The sequence below is a fragment of the Myzus persicae genome, unplaced genomic scaffold, assembly GCF_001856785.1.
Source record: "Myzus persicae strain clone G006 unplaced genomic scaffold, MPER_G0061.0, whole genome shotgun sequence".
Classification (NCBI taxonomy): Eukaryota; Metazoa; Arthropoda; class Insecta; order Hemiptera; family Aphididae; genus Myzus; species Myzus persicae.
The window spans coordinates 564,956-586,242 of record NW_019100470.1 but is presented as its reverse complement, the minus strand read 5'-3'; the positions used below and the strand labels follow the sequence as shown (position 1 = coordinate 586,242).

General features: G+C 28.0%; 3 protein-coding genes across 5 annotated transcripts; 1 reads left to right on the top strand and 2 right to left on the bottom strand.

The window, feature by feature from the left end:
* Positions 1-2,269: 2,269 nt before the first annotated feature.
* LOC111042931 lies at positions 2,270-4,308 on the bottom strand. The gene is made up of 3 exons (XM_022327671.1): positions 4,138-4,308; positions 3,869-4,062; positions 2,270-3,792 (listed from the first exon to the last, which is right to left on the bottom strand). Exons 2-3 carry the CDS (start codon positions 4,059-4,061, stop codon positions 3,632-3,634), a joined length of 354 nt encoding a protein of 117 aa, XP_022183363.1. The 5' UTR covers position 4,062; positions 4,138-4,308; the 3' UTR covers positions 2,270-3,631.
* A 151-nt stretch (positions 4,309-4,459) lies between these two features.
* On the top strand, positions 4,460-6,954 carry LOC111042917 (methyltransferase-like protein 4). 2 transcript variants are annotated; one of them, XM_022327650.1, is made up of 5 exons: positions 4,460-4,856; positions 4,997-5,343; positions 5,411-5,585; positions 5,749-5,926; positions 6,546-6,954. In XM_022327650.1, exons 1-5 carry the CDS (start codon positions 4,638-4,640, stop codon positions 6,728-6,730), a joined length of 1,104 nt encoding a protein of 367 aa, XP_022183342.1. In that variant the 5' UTR covers positions 4,460-4,637; the 3' UTR covers positions 6,731-6,954. The 2 variants fall into 2 exon arrangements, with proteins under 2 accessions (XP_022183342.1, XP_022183351.1); XM_022327659.1 differs by lacking the exon at positions 6,546-6,954 and adding an exon at positions 6,425-6,539.
* Positions 6,955-7,246: 292 nt separating this feature from the next.
* Positions 7,247-18,158, bottom strand: LOC111042772 (lysophospholipid acyltransferase 1-like). Of its 2 annotated transcripts, none has more exons than XM_022327474.1 (12): positions 17,920-18,158; positions 17,599-17,832; positions 11,610-11,758; positions 10,593-10,670; positions 10,428-10,519; positions 9,884-9,995; positions 9,669-9,804; positions 9,491-9,605; positions 8,516-8,721; positions 8,203-8,403; positions 7,985-8,136; positions 7,247-7,754 (listed from the first exon to the last, which is right to left on the bottom strand). In XM_022327474.1, exons 2-12 carry the CDS (start codon positions 17,671-17,673, stop codon positions 7,655-7,657), a joined length of 1,416 nt encoding a protein of 471 aa, XP_022183166.1. In that variant the 5' UTR covers positions 17,674-17,832; positions 17,920-18,158; the 3' UTR covers positions 7,247-7,654. The 2 variants fall into 2 exon arrangements, with proteins under 2 accessions (XP_022183166.1, XP_022183172.1); XM_022327480.1 differs by having other exon boundaries at positions 17,966-18,158.
* Between the last annotated feature and the right edge of the window lie 3,129 nt (positions 18,159-21,287).

The following is a 21,287-nucleotide window of genomic DNA, read 5'->3' as shown; positions in this document are numbered from 1 at the left end:
TAAATTTAGGTTTAACGATCATTAATATTAAAAATATTTATCAGTATTTAGAGGATATCAGCGCGAGTCTTTCTCTCTGACTCACGTATATATATTAATATTATGTAGATAACGAATTTTCGTTCAGCAGCTGCTGCTAAACCAATCTTGTGTTGTTGGCTTTAACATTGGAATGAATTGACCTATTTTTAAACATTATCTGTATTTGTATATGTTGGCGTTTTAGGATAGTTACATTTTTCTGCAATATACGAACATTTTTACATTGGAATATTTAATATTTTCCACTAGTATACTTGTAATAACTTCTATAGTCCCGTACAGATTGTAGTATCGTAAAATAGCCAAAGTACAAACATTCTTGTTTTTCACGTTTCGTTCGTTTTTTTTTTTTTGTCAAGTTCTTGACATTAACATATTATATTGATAATAGTTCAATCTGTAAAATTACAATTCAAACCAATTGAGTAAATGACACAAGATTGATAATGCTGAACGCAAATAATATAGTATGGTGCACATGGGTCAGAGTTTAAGAGAAAACAAACATAGTGTGCCGGCATCCCCTAAACGGCCTAAACTCTAAAGAATAATTAATATAAGTGAAGAAATTGCACCGATTACAGACAGTGAGCTGAGTCTTGAGTGTTATTTTTTTTACTGGGTTCGGGAAAATGTAGCTAAACGGTAATAACTCTTTTTGTTGATCCCGAGCTGTCGAGTCCACAATTAAAAGAAACTGTATACCTAGAGACCTCATGAATAATATAAATCGCAGAAACCAAAATTCACTGACAGTGATAACTCTAGGCTGACGGTAATTTGAACGATAACATTGTAACGACGAGCCTCTAAGCAAGTGCTGTAACTGAAAAAAAATTGGTTAGATTTTATCTCTATTAGTTTATCAGTTTTACACAATGTTTGTAGAAACAATGAATCTAGAGCGTTTCCCTTCTATGCCTTTTCTCCCCCCCCCCCCACCAAACTAGAAAATTTCCCCCAAACCAGAAAAAAATTAAAAGTTAAAATATTAAACAATTATATACAACAATGACAATCAATAAAAATGAACAAATGATTTAATTAATATTTAAATATAATTCAATAATCCAAATACTAGAAAATTTCCCTGAAATTACATTGACTAGACTTACAAATTCATTAATCCTTCTTTGAAAACGACGTAGATAACAAAAAAAAAGAAAAATATTATTATCGTTACTATTATTATGCAGTCTCCACTAATCGCCAGTGTTTTATGATCCGATCTTCACCGGTGCCCAATCCAACACATAGGTCATGACTAAAGTGAATGTTTATTAGGTATTGTGCTTCAGTAGGTACTTGCAGTTATTATTATTATTATTATTATTATTATTATTATTATTATTATTATTGTGCCTGAAACAATTTATTTCAATATACCCAATTTACGTCAACGTATTATAATTCGACGGGTATACATTATAAATTATACATTTATTATTTAGGTAGGACAGTTGGACATTGCTCTGTTTGTATTTACCTGCGGTCAGTTATTACAGTACCGTATTTTGTATTTTTGTTATTAATCCCAAGGTAACCCCGAACAAGTCGTCGTCACTGAATATCATGCATATTATTATAGTCGAATCGAAAAGCCCTCGACGAGCCTTTGTTTGTTCGGAGGGGTTTTTTTTTTGTCGTAACAATAATTATTATGCAGACGGATTATTTAATTGATATTTTAATTTTTTTTATCCGCTTCAAACGGACGTCGGCCACTGGTATACTCGCGTACCGCTGCCAAATCCATACCCTGGATTATGATATTCATAAATTATTATTTTATACACACACTATGATATCACATATTTCATGTACCAAACATATTACAACCATGATATTATGTACTTAAGTAAAAAACATTTCCTTTGTTTTTTATTTTAATTCGTTACAGAAAATTCATAATATTTCCTAAAGTATCTTTGAGATTAGCAAAATACTTATTGCTACATTCAATTTTTGAGTTTTTTTAATTGGCATAATATTTGTATGAAGTTATATATGATTCTAAAATGAAGAACAAGCTCAATAAACTTTGGAGGTACAATATAATAAAATTACATTCATTTGAGTAATAAGAACAGAAATAGTTTAATCATTTAATTATTTTATGTATAGCGATTCTTATGAAAATTAGAACTAAATATTTAGTCAAAACTCTTAGGTGACATGGATTGTCGATCATTTTTAAATTAAAATAATAACAGCTCACACATATAAATTTTGTTTAAAAAAAGTTTATTATAAAATATGATTTGTAAAAAATAAAACTGCAATTGAATACAATGATTACAAATGTTTTAACTTATTGGGTGACTGTTGAGATTCAAAAACTCCTTGGGGACAATATTGATATATATAAAACTAGACATAAGTCTACAGTTATGAATATTATGTTTTTATATTCAACTTATCTTATTTTATCAAATAAAAATATTGTTAAAAAAAATATTAAACATATAATATGTATGTAAAGTCTTAGAATTATAATACCATTGTGTAAGCGTTACTTTACAGTCATCCAAAAGTCATACAATAACCTATAATTATATTGGATCACAATATGGACGGAATTGTTAGTAATAAACTATACTCTATTCAAGTTAAGAACCATACAAAGCTGCCACCATGTATGTAACATTATTACACGGCAGTACAGATGGTTGACTCGGTAGAGTACCAAACGGGTATTGCCGCTACACAAAAAAAGATTGCTGACGAATATAGTTCTTAGATGAATAGAGTATATAAAATTAAAAAATTAAACTTAAACTTTAAACATTTAAAAAAAAAACTTATTTTAAAATGATGGGAGAATAAATTTTCTATTTTTAACATTTCAAAAAGTATTTAAATCTAGCTATGAACTTAAGTATCCAGAAATTATGCATACTACATAATAACCAATGAGTAATAATTTAAAAAAAATAAAGGTTCAATTAAAGGCAATATTGTTGGAAACAATTCAAAATATAAGACTTATTCCTGTTTGTTAACTTAAAAAAATAGTGAACACTTTTAATTCGGCATAAATATTTTTCCATCATACTATACCTATTTAAATAATATTAATACAATTAATTTGTTTAAATGTATAGAATTTTTGAGTGCATATTAAGATATATAAAATAATACTATATTTTATCAATTATTGGTCTGAATAACATTTGTTTAGTAATTAAAGTAATAAAAAATCACTAGCACAGTATAAAATAAATAAAATTTAATTATTATAATTAACCTCAAATTATTTACTTAAAATCATCAAAGTTAACTGTATTTTGTTCTAAAGTGATTGCACAACATAAAAAATGTTGTGCATAGGGAAAATTATTTTATAAACTGTCAAAATTAAGTAAAACTAACCCATAATTATTTAAGGCTATAGGGGTTTAAGAATTAAAATTGAATTAAGCGTAAGATACTTGTTCTACATATTCGTCATTGTAATTATTGTAGTTGATGGGGTCCCTATGTACTGAACAGAATCGCTCTCCATACCTTACAATGGCAATGATTACAAACAGTACAAACATGGCCAGCAACAGTAACAACGGTGAAAATATGTGAATCATTGTTTTGTTCAAATGTCACTTTCTTTCTTGTGGAGCTCGACGAATTCTTGAGGAACCCCTGAGTCGTAAACTGGTTTTGGTTTAGAAAAGTTTGTTTCCAACTCTTTCAGATCAAGTGGAGCTTGTTTTGCGGGTGTCTTGATCCAAATCGGCAGTATGTAACGATTACCTGCATGTAAGCAAATAAATATCAATTAAAAAAACAAATAAAACGATATAAACCCAACGACTGAGCACCTACTCACCTGTTTCACTGTTTCTCCAGTAATGTCTGTGCTTGGAAAAGCAACACAGAAACAAGTTTACAACAAGCAGTGCAAAGGCAAACAACGTACACACAGCGAGAGTGACGTAGAAAGTTTGATAGTTGCTCGGTTCGTGTTGATCGTAATAAGGGTTTGTCATAAACTCTGTCTTGTCATCTAAAACCACTGACATTCTGTAGGGGAAACGAAAAGTTTTCAACCAATCAAAGAACAAAAAATTATGAGCGATGAACGAACAACGAACTCACCTGTTTTAATAATTGTTGACGGTCTGGTATCCGATTTCAGACATTTGTCCCTGATTCAGCGACGCCTTGCTACGTCGGTCCAGTCAACGTGAGAAGTGATCGTGATTGTTAAATTCTTATGACTAATTAGCATTCATGTAAACAAAACAATAACTTACTGGACAAGTGGACCAATAATAATAATTGACGCCCTGGACTGGAATTCTCGGTATCACTCGTGATAACAACGTTTTTCCGTTTTCTACAGTTGAAGGAAGTTGTTACTCCATGATAGCATGATATTATCACCATATTATTATCACTGTTATCACCCAACAAGACTGTCGGCGTTATTATGATAACAGCATTTTAAATATTTCAAATTGTAATTCGTAACAACTAACATTGAAAAAACGACTGTTGGTTGCAATTTGCAATGTTTAAAATTTAAATCTCAGGTGCTAGTTCCGAACTTTTCACTTCGATATATTGGTCTTTAAATTGCACTCACAACCTACAAAATGAGCATTTTGTACAGCGATGACGATGGTTTCTTCATATCGCATCAAACGTTTATTTCAAAGTTGTACGATACAATTTTGAACAAAACCGAAAACTCTGTTCATCTATACGAACATTTCTTTCATATAAACAATCCATTTGTCAGAGACAAACAGCAAGTAGAAACTAGCGTGGAAACTAATGTCGTGAAACGTAAGAGAAAGCGGCCACCACTTGAGGTATGCAATGTTTGCGAGTAGAAAATAAGTCTTGGTATTATAGTACCGCATATTGTTATATCTGAATTGTTCGAAGTAACTTTTGGTATTTATCACCTCCAAATTTTACCTTACCTAACCTAATCCAAAACTATTTTTAGGAAGACGAAATAAGTAAAAGAATCAAAACTTTTATATTGAATTTAAAAAATCAGACGGGCTTATTTTCAATATTGCCAAAGATTTTGGATAATAATAATTGTGCTAGAAATGCATCTATAAAGTTCTATGAAAGCACTAGTGCATTGAAAACATTTTACGGTCAAAATCCAAATCCACACTTACATACAGCTAATGGCTATGTATTCCCTCCGAAATGTCAGTTTTATTGTGACAATGTTTTCAACATGAAAAATCTCGGAGACCAAAAATTTGACCTGATTTTGTTAGACCCGCCATGGACAAATAAATACATAAAAAGAAAGAAGAAAATTAAACGAGATGAAGGGTACAGAATTAATTGAAATAAACTGTACACATTAAATAAAGTTATAACATTTATATTATGCTCTTAGGTATACAATGATGGTTGATCAGGATTTGGCCCAATTACCTATAAATGAGTACCTAACTTCTAACGGTTTGGTCTGCGTGTGGTGTACAAATTCTCAAAATCATATAGACTCATTAAAGTCTATATTATTTCCAATATGGAACTTAAAATATGTGGCCTGTTGGTACTGGATAAAGGTATTAAGTGTTGATAACTTACTAAAAATAATTTTAGACAAAAAAAAGATAATATAGTTCTATCCAGTTTTGGTTGTTAGAAAATGCATACAAATAACAATTGTTGATACTGTTATTGAAATCATTAACCAACGATGTATACTAATTTTGATATGTACTTTAGGTAACAGAATGTGGAGATTTTGTTTGTAATTTTGCTCCAGGAACTGGCAAACAGCCTTACGAACGTATATTTTTTGGAAGGAAAATAGACTGTGATACTAAAATAAAAAATCCTGAAGAACATAAGTTCATTGCAAGTATTCCAAGTTCAGTGCATTCACATAAACCCCCCCTATCTGGTAAGAACATGATTAATAATTTCTTTATTGTTACTTAATACTCTTCAGTAATAACACTCATCATGTATATTCATAAACCGGGCCAGATTTGACAAAAATATTGACCACATACAAACTAAAAATCAACAATCTACGACCATGTACTATGGTCTATGCAATTCCAACATTTAGTGTTCATTTCTTCAACTTTTAATTCTTTACATTTTTTCAGTGGTCTTAGAAAAATATAATACACTTTAATAACTAATATTCAAGTTTTAACAAAACTATCAATTAGATTTATTTTAAGATATAATAATAGAAATTAATGAACTATAAAAAGTATTATAGGAAAATATCAGAAAAATTTAAAAGTAAATCTCATTTTCTTTGAGTTCATTGTACTTTGTAATTAATTGCTTATATGACTTATCAAAAATTATTTACCACAATAATTATTATCCATCTTATTTTCTTATTGTATTTGTATGCCATTTTTGTTTTTGAATTTTTATACAGCTACACGGGGAAGGACCAAAATAGCATGAAGTTTCCTCCTAATTGTAGGCTTAAGACTAACAATTTTATCTTATACTGTGTTAATTATATTATAAATATATGTGTTTTGTTTTTATTTTAGAAATATTAGTTCCTTATTTACCTCCAACACCAAAATGTTTAGAACTATTTGCCAGGTATCTAATACCCAACTGGACTAGTTATGGACTTGAAGCTTTAAAATTTCAACATCAATTTTTGTATGAAAATTCAGATTTAGAATACTGCAATCACAAATCCAATACAAAATGTAAAGAAAATGCATAAATGTTAATCTAATAAAACTTTTTTGTTTGTTTTTTACCACTAACATAATGTTTAATAGTACATTACAACAAAACAAACCTATAGTAAAGAAAGCTTTCAGAAACATCAAAACATATTAATAATTCTTTATGCTAGATGAATCCTGCAACTCTACAGTTTACTGAAAAAATGTATATTGTTATAAAAATACAAAGCAAAACTCATATCATAATTGTGTTATAAAATTAGCATTAAAAAAAAAAAACAAATAAATATTGATTTTATCCTATACATATTTTATTTGTTTGAATAATAAACAATAATTTGTAAAATTAAAAATTGAACAAAATTAATCAAATACTATTACTATATTATATTGTTTTATACAGTAAAATAATTGAACAAGTACAACAAATTTAAAATTAGTAATTTTATAGTTTTTACTATTAAGATTTGTGATTTATATTTTTAGTAGTCTAATGAAAATTATGAGCAAAACACTTATAACCACATGTAGTGCATAAAAATTTAATCAAAAGCATGTTCCCTCATCATAATACCATTGTGGCTGAGCTAGAATAATGCCAGAACTCGTTTCAACCATCTTATCAGTGTGACTTTTTAAAATGTGTTTTGACGTTTAGCAAACATTCATTAATATAAGTTCCATGCGTTTCTTTATCCCGCTCATCCAACATGACCTTTAATGTTATGCATACAAGTATACAACATAATAAATTACATACTATGTTAAAATCATATTATATAGTTTACTATCCTTAATTCCCTAATAAACTTCCTTGACATTATCTTTATTTTTTTTCCAATGAGATTTTTAATTAATTTAACTTCATAAATTAAAAGTTTTGATTTACCACACATACAGTCTTTTAATGATCGAATTCATAAAGATTATAGTTGCTAGCTATAACCGTTAACATACAATTATTGTGATTTTTTCTTGACTGTTTTGAGCGGAGTTACGATTAATGGTAGTACATAAATGCCCAATGCAGCTAATATGTGCAGATAAAACATGAGATGCCTGGAAAAAAAAAAATATGTGATGATTTTAAATTTCAAGCGATTTACAAATATTTTTTTTTTTAAACAATGAAACTGAAATTTGACACTTGTAAAATTGAAATATCAATATTTTTCAAAATAAATTTAATATAATCTTCTACGATAAAAAATAACACCAAATACATTTTATTAAGTCATTTGTAAACAATAACATGTGTATATAAATATGAATAAATGTAAATTTCTTACCAAAAGACACGCAATGCAGGCATAAGCTCTAAGAGTATGAAGGAAAATGTCATGTAGGACAAACAAAGTCTTGTCAAGAAACATGTTACAAAGTCGTAAGCGAGTTTTGCAGGTTTAGGTTCCTGGAACCTGTGCCATAAACATCTTCGAACCTAAAATAATAAACAGAACATGTTTATTTCATAATTAATATTAACAGACGGTTTTTATATAATTACCATTCTTGCGCTATTCGTAAATAATGATCCAGTAAGGAAGGTCACATAATAACCCGGGTAGAAACCATGCCAAAATGCAGATAAAGTGTATGTCATAACAGTATTATATTTAGGAGATGCCCTTTCGTACATAACATAACGAAGCCACAGATTTGTGCCTTTGTTCCAGGCATCAATAGTAGCTCTGAAGTTAACACCAAACTAAACAAAATGTTGACAGATTTTTATAAATATTATAAAAGTGAACACTTAGAGAATAGTTGAATGTATGATATAGAAGTATTTATAATTAAATTTGAATACTAGTGCATACTTCAACTCCTAAAATATCGATATTATCAAGTAGATTCCATTCTTGTTCGCCCTTCTCATTGTAACCAGAAAATCCAAAACCAGAAGCATTGCAAACTGCATCAGCTAAAGTCCAAGCAAAATAATACTTGAAACGAGTTAAAGATGTTATAACTATAATGAACCAAATTTTTGAGTAAAATGGAGATTCATACAAAAATTTTTCATCTGAAAAAAACCAAATACAATTTCATTTTCTTTATAACATTCAAAAACTTTTAGACGGACTACATATAAATTTGTTAATTTAATATAAACACTAGGGCTAGGAAGTTATTACATTTTCTGCACTGTTTTCTGTCAGTTAATTGTATTGTTATGCTACAAAGCTGCTTTATGTTTATAACATTTTATTCATGAATTTTGAACATTTTTTGGTTAAATTGTAGTTTTTTTGGCAATTTATCAATACATATGATTTTGAAAAATAGAATAAAATCCATCTATGTTATAGGTATATTAGCCAATGAACATGTATTTTTATGAACAAAAATGAATGATATTTAAATACAAGTACTTTTCTTTTGGATTGTAAAAAAAAAAAATGTAGTGCAATTTTGAAGTTTTTTTAGAGCAATATCGCAATTAATTATATACATGCATCGCTGCAATAACTTCTGAGCCTTAATTATCAAGAAACCGACCAAGTAAAAGTAGAAAAGATAGCCAGATACAATAAATATTGAAAAATATAAATAGTTATACTCTATGCCACAAGAGAAGTAATCTGTTTGAACATGCAGACTAACGGCAGAGACTGTTACGAGGCCTTATTTTCCCCCACTCGTGTAATTCAATGTACAATCATTAGCAATAGTAATAGTACAACGTTGATATGTCAAATATGTGGGGAATGCGCAGTTTCCAACGCGAATTGGTCAGGACACAGGCTACATCTCTCGTGGCGCAAAGTATAAAAATAAAAATAGTTACAAACCCATCAATGTAGAAGCTGGGTACATTGGTACAATGAAGTAAATCACAAGAGCACATATGAATGTAATTATTACTTTTTTCAATACAGGCTTTAAAGGAGATGGAGGTGATTTAGCCTAAACAAAATAAGTTTATAAAACAAAAATACCAAATAATAATAAAAAAATATAGATACTTGCCTCTTTTGGTAATTTTTTTGGAAAATTGGTACCATCTAAATAGGCTATATAATCTTCAAAAAAAGCATTGGGCCCAGCTAAAATTGTTTGAAATGTTAATAAGTAGCTTATGTATTGAAGAAGTGTTGGTGCTTTTCTATAAGAAAACAATTTATATTAACTTTAGTTAATTAATTAAACATATTACAAGAAAAATTAAATACAAAATATTTAACCTAATCTTGTAACGATTTTGAATATCTGTTAACTGTTTCTTGTCAGCCATAAGGCCATCGTGTAAGCCACATGCTAATGCTGATAATTTTTGTACCATAACCATTACTGGACCTGAAAAATCAATACAACTACTTTATTTTGAATTAAAAAAATATATTAAGATATTTTTAAATCTGTGTAATTCAAGTATTTTCCTAATATACATTATACTATGTTTTATTTTCTTTCGCTAACATTTTACTAGCTCATCGCAGGACTTAATTGACAGTTGGCATACTTTATAAATTTAATCTCTGGAATGTTCAAAAACTTTATTGTTTAGATAATTAAATGATTGAATAGGTATTTTAGAAAAAAAACAAAGGTTCATTAGATTAAAGGTTATAAGAATCAAATGTTGTAAACAATTTTAAAAATATTATCAACATTCTAGTGAATTTTAACTAAAAATGTATGAATAATAAAAATTACTAGTTTTTTTCCACATGTAACCAAAGTAAAGACAATACATGACAATAAAATATTATTTTTTATATAAGTTACCTGTAATATCCAAGGTATAAGATCCATACTCATAAACTTGACGATAAATATGTAATAGTGATAAGTACAAACAACATATAAGTAAAACAGCCCTAAAAGAAATAAGAATTAAGCATGTTTTAAAGTTAATACAAAACTTCCATAATAACTTTATGTTATAATTACTTATGTATCATATTTGGACTTAATGTTTGTAAAGTAACATAACATATTGTTGGTAGAATAATAAGATGTAACATTTGACTGAAAAAAAAAACAAGGATTCAGAATCTATAATTAGATATCACTCAATATTAAATTTTATAACTTAAAATACTAAACAAATTATATCAAGGTACTAAACTTTTCATGTTTAGTGCTTTGTTTTAATAGTTTATGATGGTAGTATTTTTTATTTTATAAATATTTGATAAAATTATAAGGTGCAACATGATAGAAATAATCATTAGTTCAAATTAGTAAATAAAAATGAGTAGCAGATTTGTTAATGGAAATATGTAAAAGAATACTAAGTAGTTATAATTTAAAGTTTAAAATTTCCAAAATTAGGATATTAACTATAATCTATGAAAATGTTATTCAAAATAAAATATTGTATGAACAATCGACAACTGTTAAAGAGGACACTATACCATTTGTTGTTTCTGTCTTACAAACAAATAAATTAGCAAAATTTACATTTAACAGAACCAATTTTGTGTTGATAGCTTTAATATTATAGTGAATTGACTGGTTGTTAAACTTAGTAATTAAAAACCTTATCTGTGTTTAAATAGTCGAATGTAAGTTTGTACAATATTCCATTTTTTAAGCAAATTGTGAGTAAACAAACTATTAAGATTTAAAAATGCTTAAAATGTATTCAAAGATTAAAATATTGTAAAATACAAATGCAGATAATGTTGTTACTTTTAAGATTATTAATAAGTCAATTCACTCTAATATAAAAGATACATCACTAAATTAAATTGATTCTGCTGAACACAAAATACATAATGAATAACATGTTTGCATCACCTGCAGGTATAACATTCACTTATGTTCAAATACTATTTCAAATAGATAAAAAAAATAACATAACAGTTTTATTGACTTATTGTTTCATTATATTAGGTATGTTAAATTTTAATATAACATAGATTGGACGCAATATATTTATTGTATTGTAAAAAAGTATATTACTATCCAAAACAGATGTAAGCCATGGACAATCCAATTGTAAGTCCAAATATTTCTCGAAGAAATACATATTGTTGATTTTTTGGTGGCAAAAATGTATACATTAACGGCGCTATACATAATGCTGTAAGTTGACAAATAACAAAATTCACCTGAAAATAAAATTTCAATTGATAAAATAATAATATCAAGTAAAAATACGTGTAAAACTTAATTTAGCTGCACATAACTAAATAAATAAGTGGTATAAATGATATTTCATGATAGATTCTGAGCGAAAAATGTATTAATTTTAAAATTATATGTTTTTTTTTGTTATTACTTTTTGTAGCAGTAAAAATGCTTTGATTTTCTTCTTTGTGAGACAAAATTACAAAAGTAAAAATTCCCAATAATATTCAAAAGCTTCCGGAAAAACGTAAACAGTTTTTAAGAACTGGAATTTTACTCAAAGTAACCTAAGATACTTAAAATTTTCATAAAAAGTTTAAATAACTATTTTCAAATTTTTACGGTTAAAAATATCAACATTTTCATGTTTCTTGTAATCTCGTATTTTCCCAGCGTCCCACTTAAGTGAAATAATACAATTTTCCTACTCTATATTTATCATGAATTCCCACGACTCGTCCCGAAATTCATACATCATTCTCTTGCCCTATACAATTATATAAATCCGTTTTTCGGAATCACGCATATGGCATATCCACAATCTTTTCAAAGCAATTTTAAGATAGTTGACATTTTATAAGCACAAATATTTTCTAAGTGTTTAAATATAAAAAGTTCACAAGATTACTCAAAATAAATAGGTAAGGTTCGACATTTAAACAAGGTTCTTTATAAGGTTTTTTTTTTACTCCCGTCAAAAATATGAAAAAATATAGGCCAATTTCATTTATTTTTTACAGATATATGATTTCATAATTCAAAATCATCAATTGGATGTCAGATTGTCAGCACACTATTGGTTTTCTTTCTCCGGCTCAAGAGCAATATAACAAATTTGAGTTCAGCAGACCCTAACTTGTGTCGTTAGATTAAATACTAGAGTGAATTGACATATTATCAAACTTTAAGTTAAGAACATTATTAGAGTTTGACGTTTGTAAGTTGGATTATTCACGATACTTAAATTTTTCTGCGATGAGCATTTTTTAATAATAATATTTTAGGTGCTCATAACTTGCATTAAAAAGTTAATATCATAAAAAAATTCAAAGTACAAACATATGATATTTTAGATACCTAGTTGAGCGATGATTTACATTAAATGCTCAACGATGTTACAATATGTGTTTTGGGACAGTACAAATAATTCAATTTTCTTCAACGGCATCTTTTTTGATAGGAAAATGAATCTAGTTTGCACTTTGAGTAGTCAAAGTAAATTACCTGATAACTATCAAAAGCGTAAGGAAAAACCAACAAAAATTTAAGAAAAAACTGAGATTTTTACGCAAAACCGTTTTTGAAAAAAAATCGATTTTGTTTTTTGAGTAACTTTAAAAAAACAACTGTAGATACATGACATTTTCACTGAATGTTTACATATCAATACGTTTTGAAATATTGCGACCATTTTGGGATATTTATAGTCATAAGAAAATTGTATGAAGTTTTATTTTAATTAATGTCGATAAAAAATTGTTTGCTCGGTCGAAAATCTTGAAAATATAATACAACGTTCTTCAAAAGTTCTTTTTGGTAGAAATAAAAAAAAGTAAAGCGTAAATTCACAATCATTTTATTTGAGCGTCTGAAAGTTAAAATGTTGACAAACTTCATCAAAATCACGAAAATTAACAAATTATTTTGAGTTAGAAATTCATAAAAATGTTCTATTAGTCTGCTCTTAAAAATGTACGACAATATTACTCTTAAGTAACACTTTCCGAAAAAAAAGTTCAAGTTTGAAAAAGTCAACATTCAAATTTATTGTAGTTGAAAAATAATAAAATGTTCAATTCTTATAGCTTCGGATACAATATTTCCTACAAGAATTCTCATAAATACGAACTATTTACCTCTATTTACGTGAACTATAACCAAAAATTGTAACAGTTATTTATTACAAATATTTTATTTCCAAATTTTGAAGAAATTGCAAATGAAAACCAAGAAGATTAACAACTTTACTTATTTTATTGTAGTTTAAAAATATTATTCGTGGGTATATGACGCTCTCACAGTATATTTTTATATTTTATACACACGACATTTTTAAATGTAATTTTTTGGGCAAAAATGAATTTAACCTACTGACTACTGTTATTCTGATGCCTAATAGTAAAATAAATTACTTTAATCACAGTAATATCATCAAATATACTTAGTAGTTAGTAATATTATAATAATTTACTATTATTAGGCGGACTTCGCTCAGAATCGTTTTTTGTATACAATTATTTTATACCAATGAATTCAAATTTAACATATTCCATTACGTTAATCCACTTGTAACCTACTGCATAGCAGAGTGACACCCACTTACCCACTTTTTAATTTCAAGTTTGATAGTACGTCAATTCACTCTAACAACAAACGATTACGTAATTGTTATTATTAGTTGTAATGCACGCAAGTTTTGTTTCTTGCGGTGGTTCAGAGAAAGAAAACAAATAATGCATATTATGCTACACTGCGCACCTAGTTCTTAAATTCAAAACCATACTTAGACTTTAGAGGAAACCTTGCATTCATATTCAAGGTATTTAATTGATATTGTTATCTTTCAAAATAAATCGAAAAAGTAATAAATATTTCGGTTTACCCAATTTTAACCAGTTATCTTAGAAATGTTAAAGTTAAAAATAAAAAAGGCTAAAAAGAAATGACACAAAAAATCACATCATTCTAAAAACAATACATTATACAACTCTCTCTGCTCACAATCTAAAAATAAAAACAAATACCATTGTAACATCAATACATTTCTCGCTCGGCTCAGAATATAAAAAATACAAAAAATGCAAGTTAGTATTATCTTGAATAAATGTAGGCTCTAACAAAACATGTTTTTAATTTTGATATGCATTAATAAATCGAAATATATTAGAATACAAAACTATTTTATTTGATGCATAGTACATTAAAGAACTAAAAATAACTGTCTCATTATACTAATAAGGTGTAAGTAAAATTTAATGAAATCACAAAAAACTAAGTAGGCACGTACAAATTTCAATATTGTATTTTTTTACTATTATTTATTGTTTATTAATTTTTTTTTAATAAGTACTAACTAAAGCTTGGGTAAATCTAGAATCAAGATAACAACAATTTAGGAAAAATATAAAATATATCCAATATAAATGCTTTAGTTATGCAAACAAAGATATGTTAATAGATTTTTCTTAATACTAGTTTACACAGAAAATAAAATGTTTATCATGAATATTAAAAAAGGTTGCTAAAATACAAGCGTATTTAAGCATGTATCATTGAATTTGGCGTCACTTCAAATTTAAACATTAATAGTAATTTGAATATTAAACAATGGCAAGTGCATTAAAATAGTATTTACTACACTGAAATATTATAAGTATCTAATCAAATTGTGTACACAATGTGTAAATCAAAAATGAATTCCTTAATGGCATAGAAATACCATGTACAACAAACATTTATGACACACAACACAGTATCTTTTTTAACACAATATATAACACGTCAACTTTTTTTGTTAAATATATTATGTATTAATTGAATCAGGTCACACGGCCAATTGTATGACTTATGTATTTAAGTTCTTTGTATAGGTAATCTAATTTATAGTATTTAATAGTATTTAACTTCCGGTATTATAAAGCGTTGTCAAAGAAAGATAAATACTTTACTTGATTATTGTCAAGAGATTTAAATGTATTTTATTTGTTTAAATACTATTATGAAAATGTGTTCATGGTCAATTATCATAGAGGTAGTTATAACTTATAATAATTAACAATTATACTGACCTTTTTGATTATTTTACAATACTAGGTAAATTAGGTAATGATAAGTTATAATTCATATATATGGTATTAAATAACAATTATTAACACCAGAACATATACAACGGAATTTTTTTTTCGTAGTTAAATTATATTACAAAACGTTTAAATTATAAGTATTTGTGGAGAAGTTTGAGAAACCCTGCCACCTCCCCCTCACCAAACATTTTCAAAAAAATTGTGTAAGGTACCTAGTAAAAAGTAGTGGGTCCTTAGATTAGAACTTCAGTATTAATTTTACAAATGAATAAGAAATTCTTCAAACAGTCATGTAGATAAAAATTAAGATAAAAATCATCATAACCAATGAGGTGACCAACTACCAATTTTAATAAAAAAATTTAAATCTAGTGTAATAATTTCTATGCACTGTTTTCAACATAATCTAAAACAATCCTTGATAATTTTTAAGTAAGCCAAACCATATCCATAACAATTTTTAAAATGAGATCCATCAATGCTTTAAAGTTTAAAATAATAATTTGTAAATCAATATACTGGCTTGTGCTGCTTCATTTTTAAATGTCAGTGTTTTCACTTTTTTAAAAATTTCTTTCGATAAATGTTTGCATTGTGACGAAAAATTAGATATTCATACATAATTTCCATATTTTTTTTAACCTTTTTTAGTGACATGTTAGTCATTGATACATTCTTTGTTTTTAAATTGGCTGCCACTTGCATATATTTTAATTTAATAGTCTATAGCAGATTACTTTTCTAAAAATGTCAATGTACAAAATATATGAATTATAATATTTTATGGAAATATTAGTTTTTTTTTTAAAAAGAGTTAAGTTATAATCAGCATTTATCCTGAAAATGTTAGTCAGTGCAAAAACAAATGTTTAGGAAAGTATAATAATGAGTGTTGGTTATTGAAGTTTTTTGCTTATTCTTAATAGTTTGTAACAAACGGAAAAACACATACACTTTGGTTAAATTGTTGAATTTTGCAGTACCTATAAAGAAAGCAAATCACAAAATAAAAAAGGAAGGAATAACTAATATAAGCAACCACACTTAATATTAGGTTATTAGAAAATCTACACTATTTTAGGCTAAACCCAAGGTAAACTCAGAATCGTTTTTAAAATCTTTTTTTGGCATTAAAATGCAATGTTTACCAATATCATTTATCAACAGTAGAGTGAATTTTAAATTCAACAGTGATTTATGTAAACATAGTTATTATAAATGGAACATCTTTCATTTCAAAAACTACATACAATTTTTTTAAGTTACATGTAATTATGAAGTAATAGTTATCAAGGTCTTATAAATTTATTTTAGGTACCTGGTAGGTACTACTTAATAATAATACATTGGAATTAACTGTCATGTATTTTTTAAATTATATTATATAATTATCATAATTATTATATTTTTATGTAGGTATAGCTTGCTATAATTATTGCCAATTATAAAATACTTATAAAACATATGATGTCAATCAAACTAAACAAACATGTAATCAAAAGAAACATATAAAGAGAAAAACTTTTAATGTGAATCAGTATTAGGCAATACCTACCTTGTTTAATTAATATAGGTACTTTACAGTTTTAAAAACCCTTTTAACTATGCATATTTATTTATTTAACTATTTATTTTAATAACAAAGGGTAGATGTACAATTACAAAGTATTTTGCAACAGTAGTCAAAAATACCTTAAGATTTTTTAAAACATATATATATACGTAATAAATGTGTATTATGTGCAAAAAAAATTAATAATACCTATTATATACATTTTAGATTATTTGTATGATTTTAAATACATTACGATCGACCAAAATGAAAGTTATCACAAGGCATAAATACAAGAACTATAAGACATACAATTTTAAAACTTTGAATCAAACCTCTAATAGGTTTGACTTATTTGAAGAAGAAATAAGTGTATTGGGGAAATCCATGTTTTGTCATAAAGCTGGAAGTCATAATCATAATGTATACCAAAACCATAGAAAATTAAAAAAATAGGTATATTTACCAAATCTACAGATAGCCCAACAGTATCGGAGAGTGATAAAAACATTTCACTCCCATGGTAATTCAGCGTCTTCATTTTTGATTTTTTTTATAGGCACAAGCACTAATAAGAAAACAAAATAGGTTTGTGTATTTTTTTTTTTTTTTTGATTTTCTGCGCAAACAAGGAAGAAACTCGCACTGTCACATTGACTTCATATCCGTGTGAATTTTAATTCAAAATCAAACGAGGAGGCTACAAAAAAAAAATTATGTTTATTATTCAGTGCGGTACACAAGACAACCATTATCGAATACAGCGAAAATAATATTATAATATTACCGTAAATTAATATTTAATAACGACAATTATTATCGACGAACGTTACCTCACAGAACTGCAAATATGCAGTTCGGGCAATGGGAGCGCATCAAGCACACGTTTACGTATAACGCTGAATACGACGATGTCACTCGCGAGACGTAAGTCGTAAACTCATAACACGAATACGCGATCAATTCGAGTGCGGTTACCGCAAAAAAACGGACTAGTGGCACGAGACGGCGGTCGACGTTACGCCACGGAACGATATTATCAAATATCGATATGCCCGACGACCGTTATCAGCGGTGTTATTTCGGTGATAAGACGGTTAAGGTCAACAAACTCGTCTTGGCGACACCCCGCGCAATAATCCTTCGGACCCGTTGAAACGACGGCCGAGGGTCGACGACCCTGCAACCGCAACCCGTGGGCCGGATCAGCGACGGAACAGTGAAAACGAATTTTTTTTCGATATTTTCGTTCGCCGTTCTGCACTCGTGCGAAATCGGGGTGTTGCACGCGCGGCCGGATTCGCAAAGTTTTCATGGCAACACTGCTATTTGTTTTCCGGCACGGCCGCCGCCGACAATTTTTCTTCTCCGACATTTTACGAGCAAAACCATTATTTCTACGTTTTTCACATTAATTTCGGTGGGCTTCACCACAGCCCTCGGCATTGCGGAACATGGACCGTCGAGACCGGCCACCGGGACGAGTGGCGTTTCGCCGATTTCGATAATCGGGGTTCGAAATTCGTTGTCCTCTAACGAACGTCTTCAATGACGTCTGCTTCTGCTCGGCAGTCCGCCACCGTTGTCGTCTTAACTGAACAGATCATTTCGGTTAATTCCGTGTAGGACGATTATGGTAATTTTCCTACGTATCAAAAACAGTGAAAAAGTACTTAGTAAAGTACTAGGACCTTTATTATATAATATAGATAAATATGTTATAAATATTTTTATGAACATGGTGATTCACTATTCACTAAGTATGCTCACCTTTTTTTTCTTCTTCAACAATGCAGTTTTTCAAAATCTGATTTTTGAAATTTTTGAATAAACTTTTTTAGATTTGTGAGATTTTTTCGTTCCATTTAATGAGTGTCTGTACTCTTGTGATGATGATAGAAACTCCTGTTTTTCAAATGTGAAATCACCTTTTTTCACTGCAATTTGTTTGGTGAATAATTTTTCGAAAATATTAAATTTCCTTATTCAAAATTCAGACAAGTAGCTTCTCACTTATTAAAATGTTTATTCTGAGGATAATAGTCCTTAAAAATGGTTTCTCAAAAGTATAAAGTAGATGTAATATTATATCTATTGACTATTTCCTATAACTAACAATATTATACTTGGACCATTTTTACAAATTGTTAATGATAGATTTGGTTAATCACTAAAATGTTCAAATCATCATAGCCCCCATATTTTCAAAACCTATTACCGTGAACCAATGAATCCTTAATACACATGTCATATAGTTAAATTACTCAAAAACTAGTTTAAACTACTTGTTCGAATTTTGATTCTGATATACATCCGAGTATATGACAAAATTTTCAGAAACATGATCCGCTAAATAATTATAAAAATAATATAAGGAGGGTTCTAATTTGAAAATAGAAGCTCGTATCTCCTGTAGAAAACAACAACTTCAAGAATTTTAAAATATGGTCTTCAAGTAAATTTAAAAACTCTAAAAATCAGATTTTTAAGAACTGCATCATTGAAGAAAAAAGGGTGAACATGTTTGGTGAACATAAATATATTAATAAATATTTACGTATAAAATCTAGTATTAAGAAATTGTAAGCAAGAAGACAAAAAAACCGCAAAATAATAACAAACTATAAAACAAAATAGTAACGACCAATTTGACAAAACAAAGTATCCTGCAGCGGAGACACAGAGCAGTTATGACGATGTGTGACGACAGATGACGTCCTTTCGGCAATTATTAATAAGCTACAGATCATCTTCAACCGCGGTTATCTACTCGCAGTGGCCAAACTAGAAAATAATTTTGTGCTTGGGGGCTTACATCGTTACATATCTCAGCGAAAAAAAAACAAGATTTCGTGGGGGGAGGTTTATAACCCCCAAACCAAGGTGGTTGTGCCATTGATTACACTCTACTCGGGTGCAGTAGATGTTAGGTAACCGTGCTTACTATAAATACACAATACACAGAGAAGCCATAAAAGGCTGCAGTAACATAGTTCAATAAGTTTTATAAGACGTTATGCAATCTGCTGATTGTACTTATTTGTACAAGTGTATCTAATTTAAGGAGAAGAAAGTCTTGTATTTTGATGACGGGGGTTAAAAAAAATGTGTAACCGTGATGTTGATTTGTTTGTCATGTTCAGTCAGATGTCTGTATCCTCTGTAGTTTATATTACATGTAAATAAAACATCGATTGGGGTTGTAAAAGTCGTAAAAAATTACGGAGACGATGATCAATAACACAAAATATAAATAATATACCTATACAGTATACAATACAATGTAACAAAACATGGAAACCGGTTCAAACATTTCAAACTAGCATTTAATATGCGCGCACATTAATAATTATCATAGATCAATATTAATGAGTAATAACCAAATACCAGTAGACTATAATATAAAGAATTCAGTAGCAGTTATATTTAAACGCTGTAGCGTTTACATAACGAGTACCTATCAATAAATTATTAATAATATATAATTAAGTTTTAATAACTTTTTCTGAGGAATCAAAATATAATGACATATACAAATCACTACAACATTATTCAATTTATCTTCGTCCAGTATTTCTTACCATAATAATATGAAATATGAATCATAGAACATAATATTATTATTACATTTTTTTCAATTTTTCATATACAGTCTACAGACGTAGGTGTGTAATATAAACAATAAGTATTACATTATTAAATATCTACGTAACGGTTAAAAATAGTTTATAAAAACGTTCTAGCCATTGTTTCTGCAAAATCTATATTGATGTAAGTATAATATAGTACCAGCAGGCAGCAATAGGTACCACAAAATTTCAAATAATCAAAGTCGTTTTATATTTTATTAATGTTGTCATTCAATACTATCCAATAGTATCCAATTGCCAGTCGAAATTTTTTCTTCGTATACAATAATAGTATATCCAGATAAGTAATTATTCATCTTTCTAATATTTATTTTCTTTAAACAAGTATTAATTTGTTGCTGAAATGTCATCAAATTATATGAAAAAATTGTAGATACATAATTTATGATAATTCATCATACAGGTACCTATAATGTTTATTTGTTTTAACTATTTATAAAAAAATAGAGGGATGTTGCAAACCAACCTATGGATTGGAAAAAAGATGATTATTATTCACATTAGT

Coding starts and splice junctions, on each gene's coding strand:
- LOC111042931 (XM_022327671.1), bottom strand. CDS start 4,061: ATGTCAGTGGTTTTAGATGACAAGACAGAGTTTATGACAAACCCTTAT. Junction 3,793..3,868: donor CTGGAGAAACAGTGAAACAG/GTGAGTAGGTGC, acceptor GCTTACATGCAG/GTAATCGTTACATACTGCCG.
- LOC111042917 (XM_022327650.1), top strand. CDS start 4,638: ATGAGCATTTTGTACAGCGATGACGATGGTTTCTTCATATCGCATCAA. Junction 5,344..5,410: donor AAAATTAAACGAGATGAAGG/GTACAGAATTAA, acceptor TTATGCTCTTAG/GTATACAATGATGGTTGATC. Junction 5,927..6,545: donor ACATAAACCCCCCCTATCTG/GTAAGAACATGA, acceptor TTTTTATTTTAG/AAATATTAGTTCCTTATTTA.
- LOC111042772 (XM_022327474.1), bottom strand. CDS start 17,673: ATGAAGACGCTGAATTACCATGGGAGTGAAATGTTTTTATCACTCTCC. Junction 9,805..9,883: donor CAAAATCGTTACAAGATTAG/GTTAAATATTTT, acceptor GTTTTCTTATAG/AAAAGCACCAACACTTCTTC. Junction 8,404..8,515: donor TCGATATTTTAGGAGTTGAA/GTATGCACTAGT, acceptor CATTTTGTTTAG/TTTGGTGTTAACTTCAGAGC.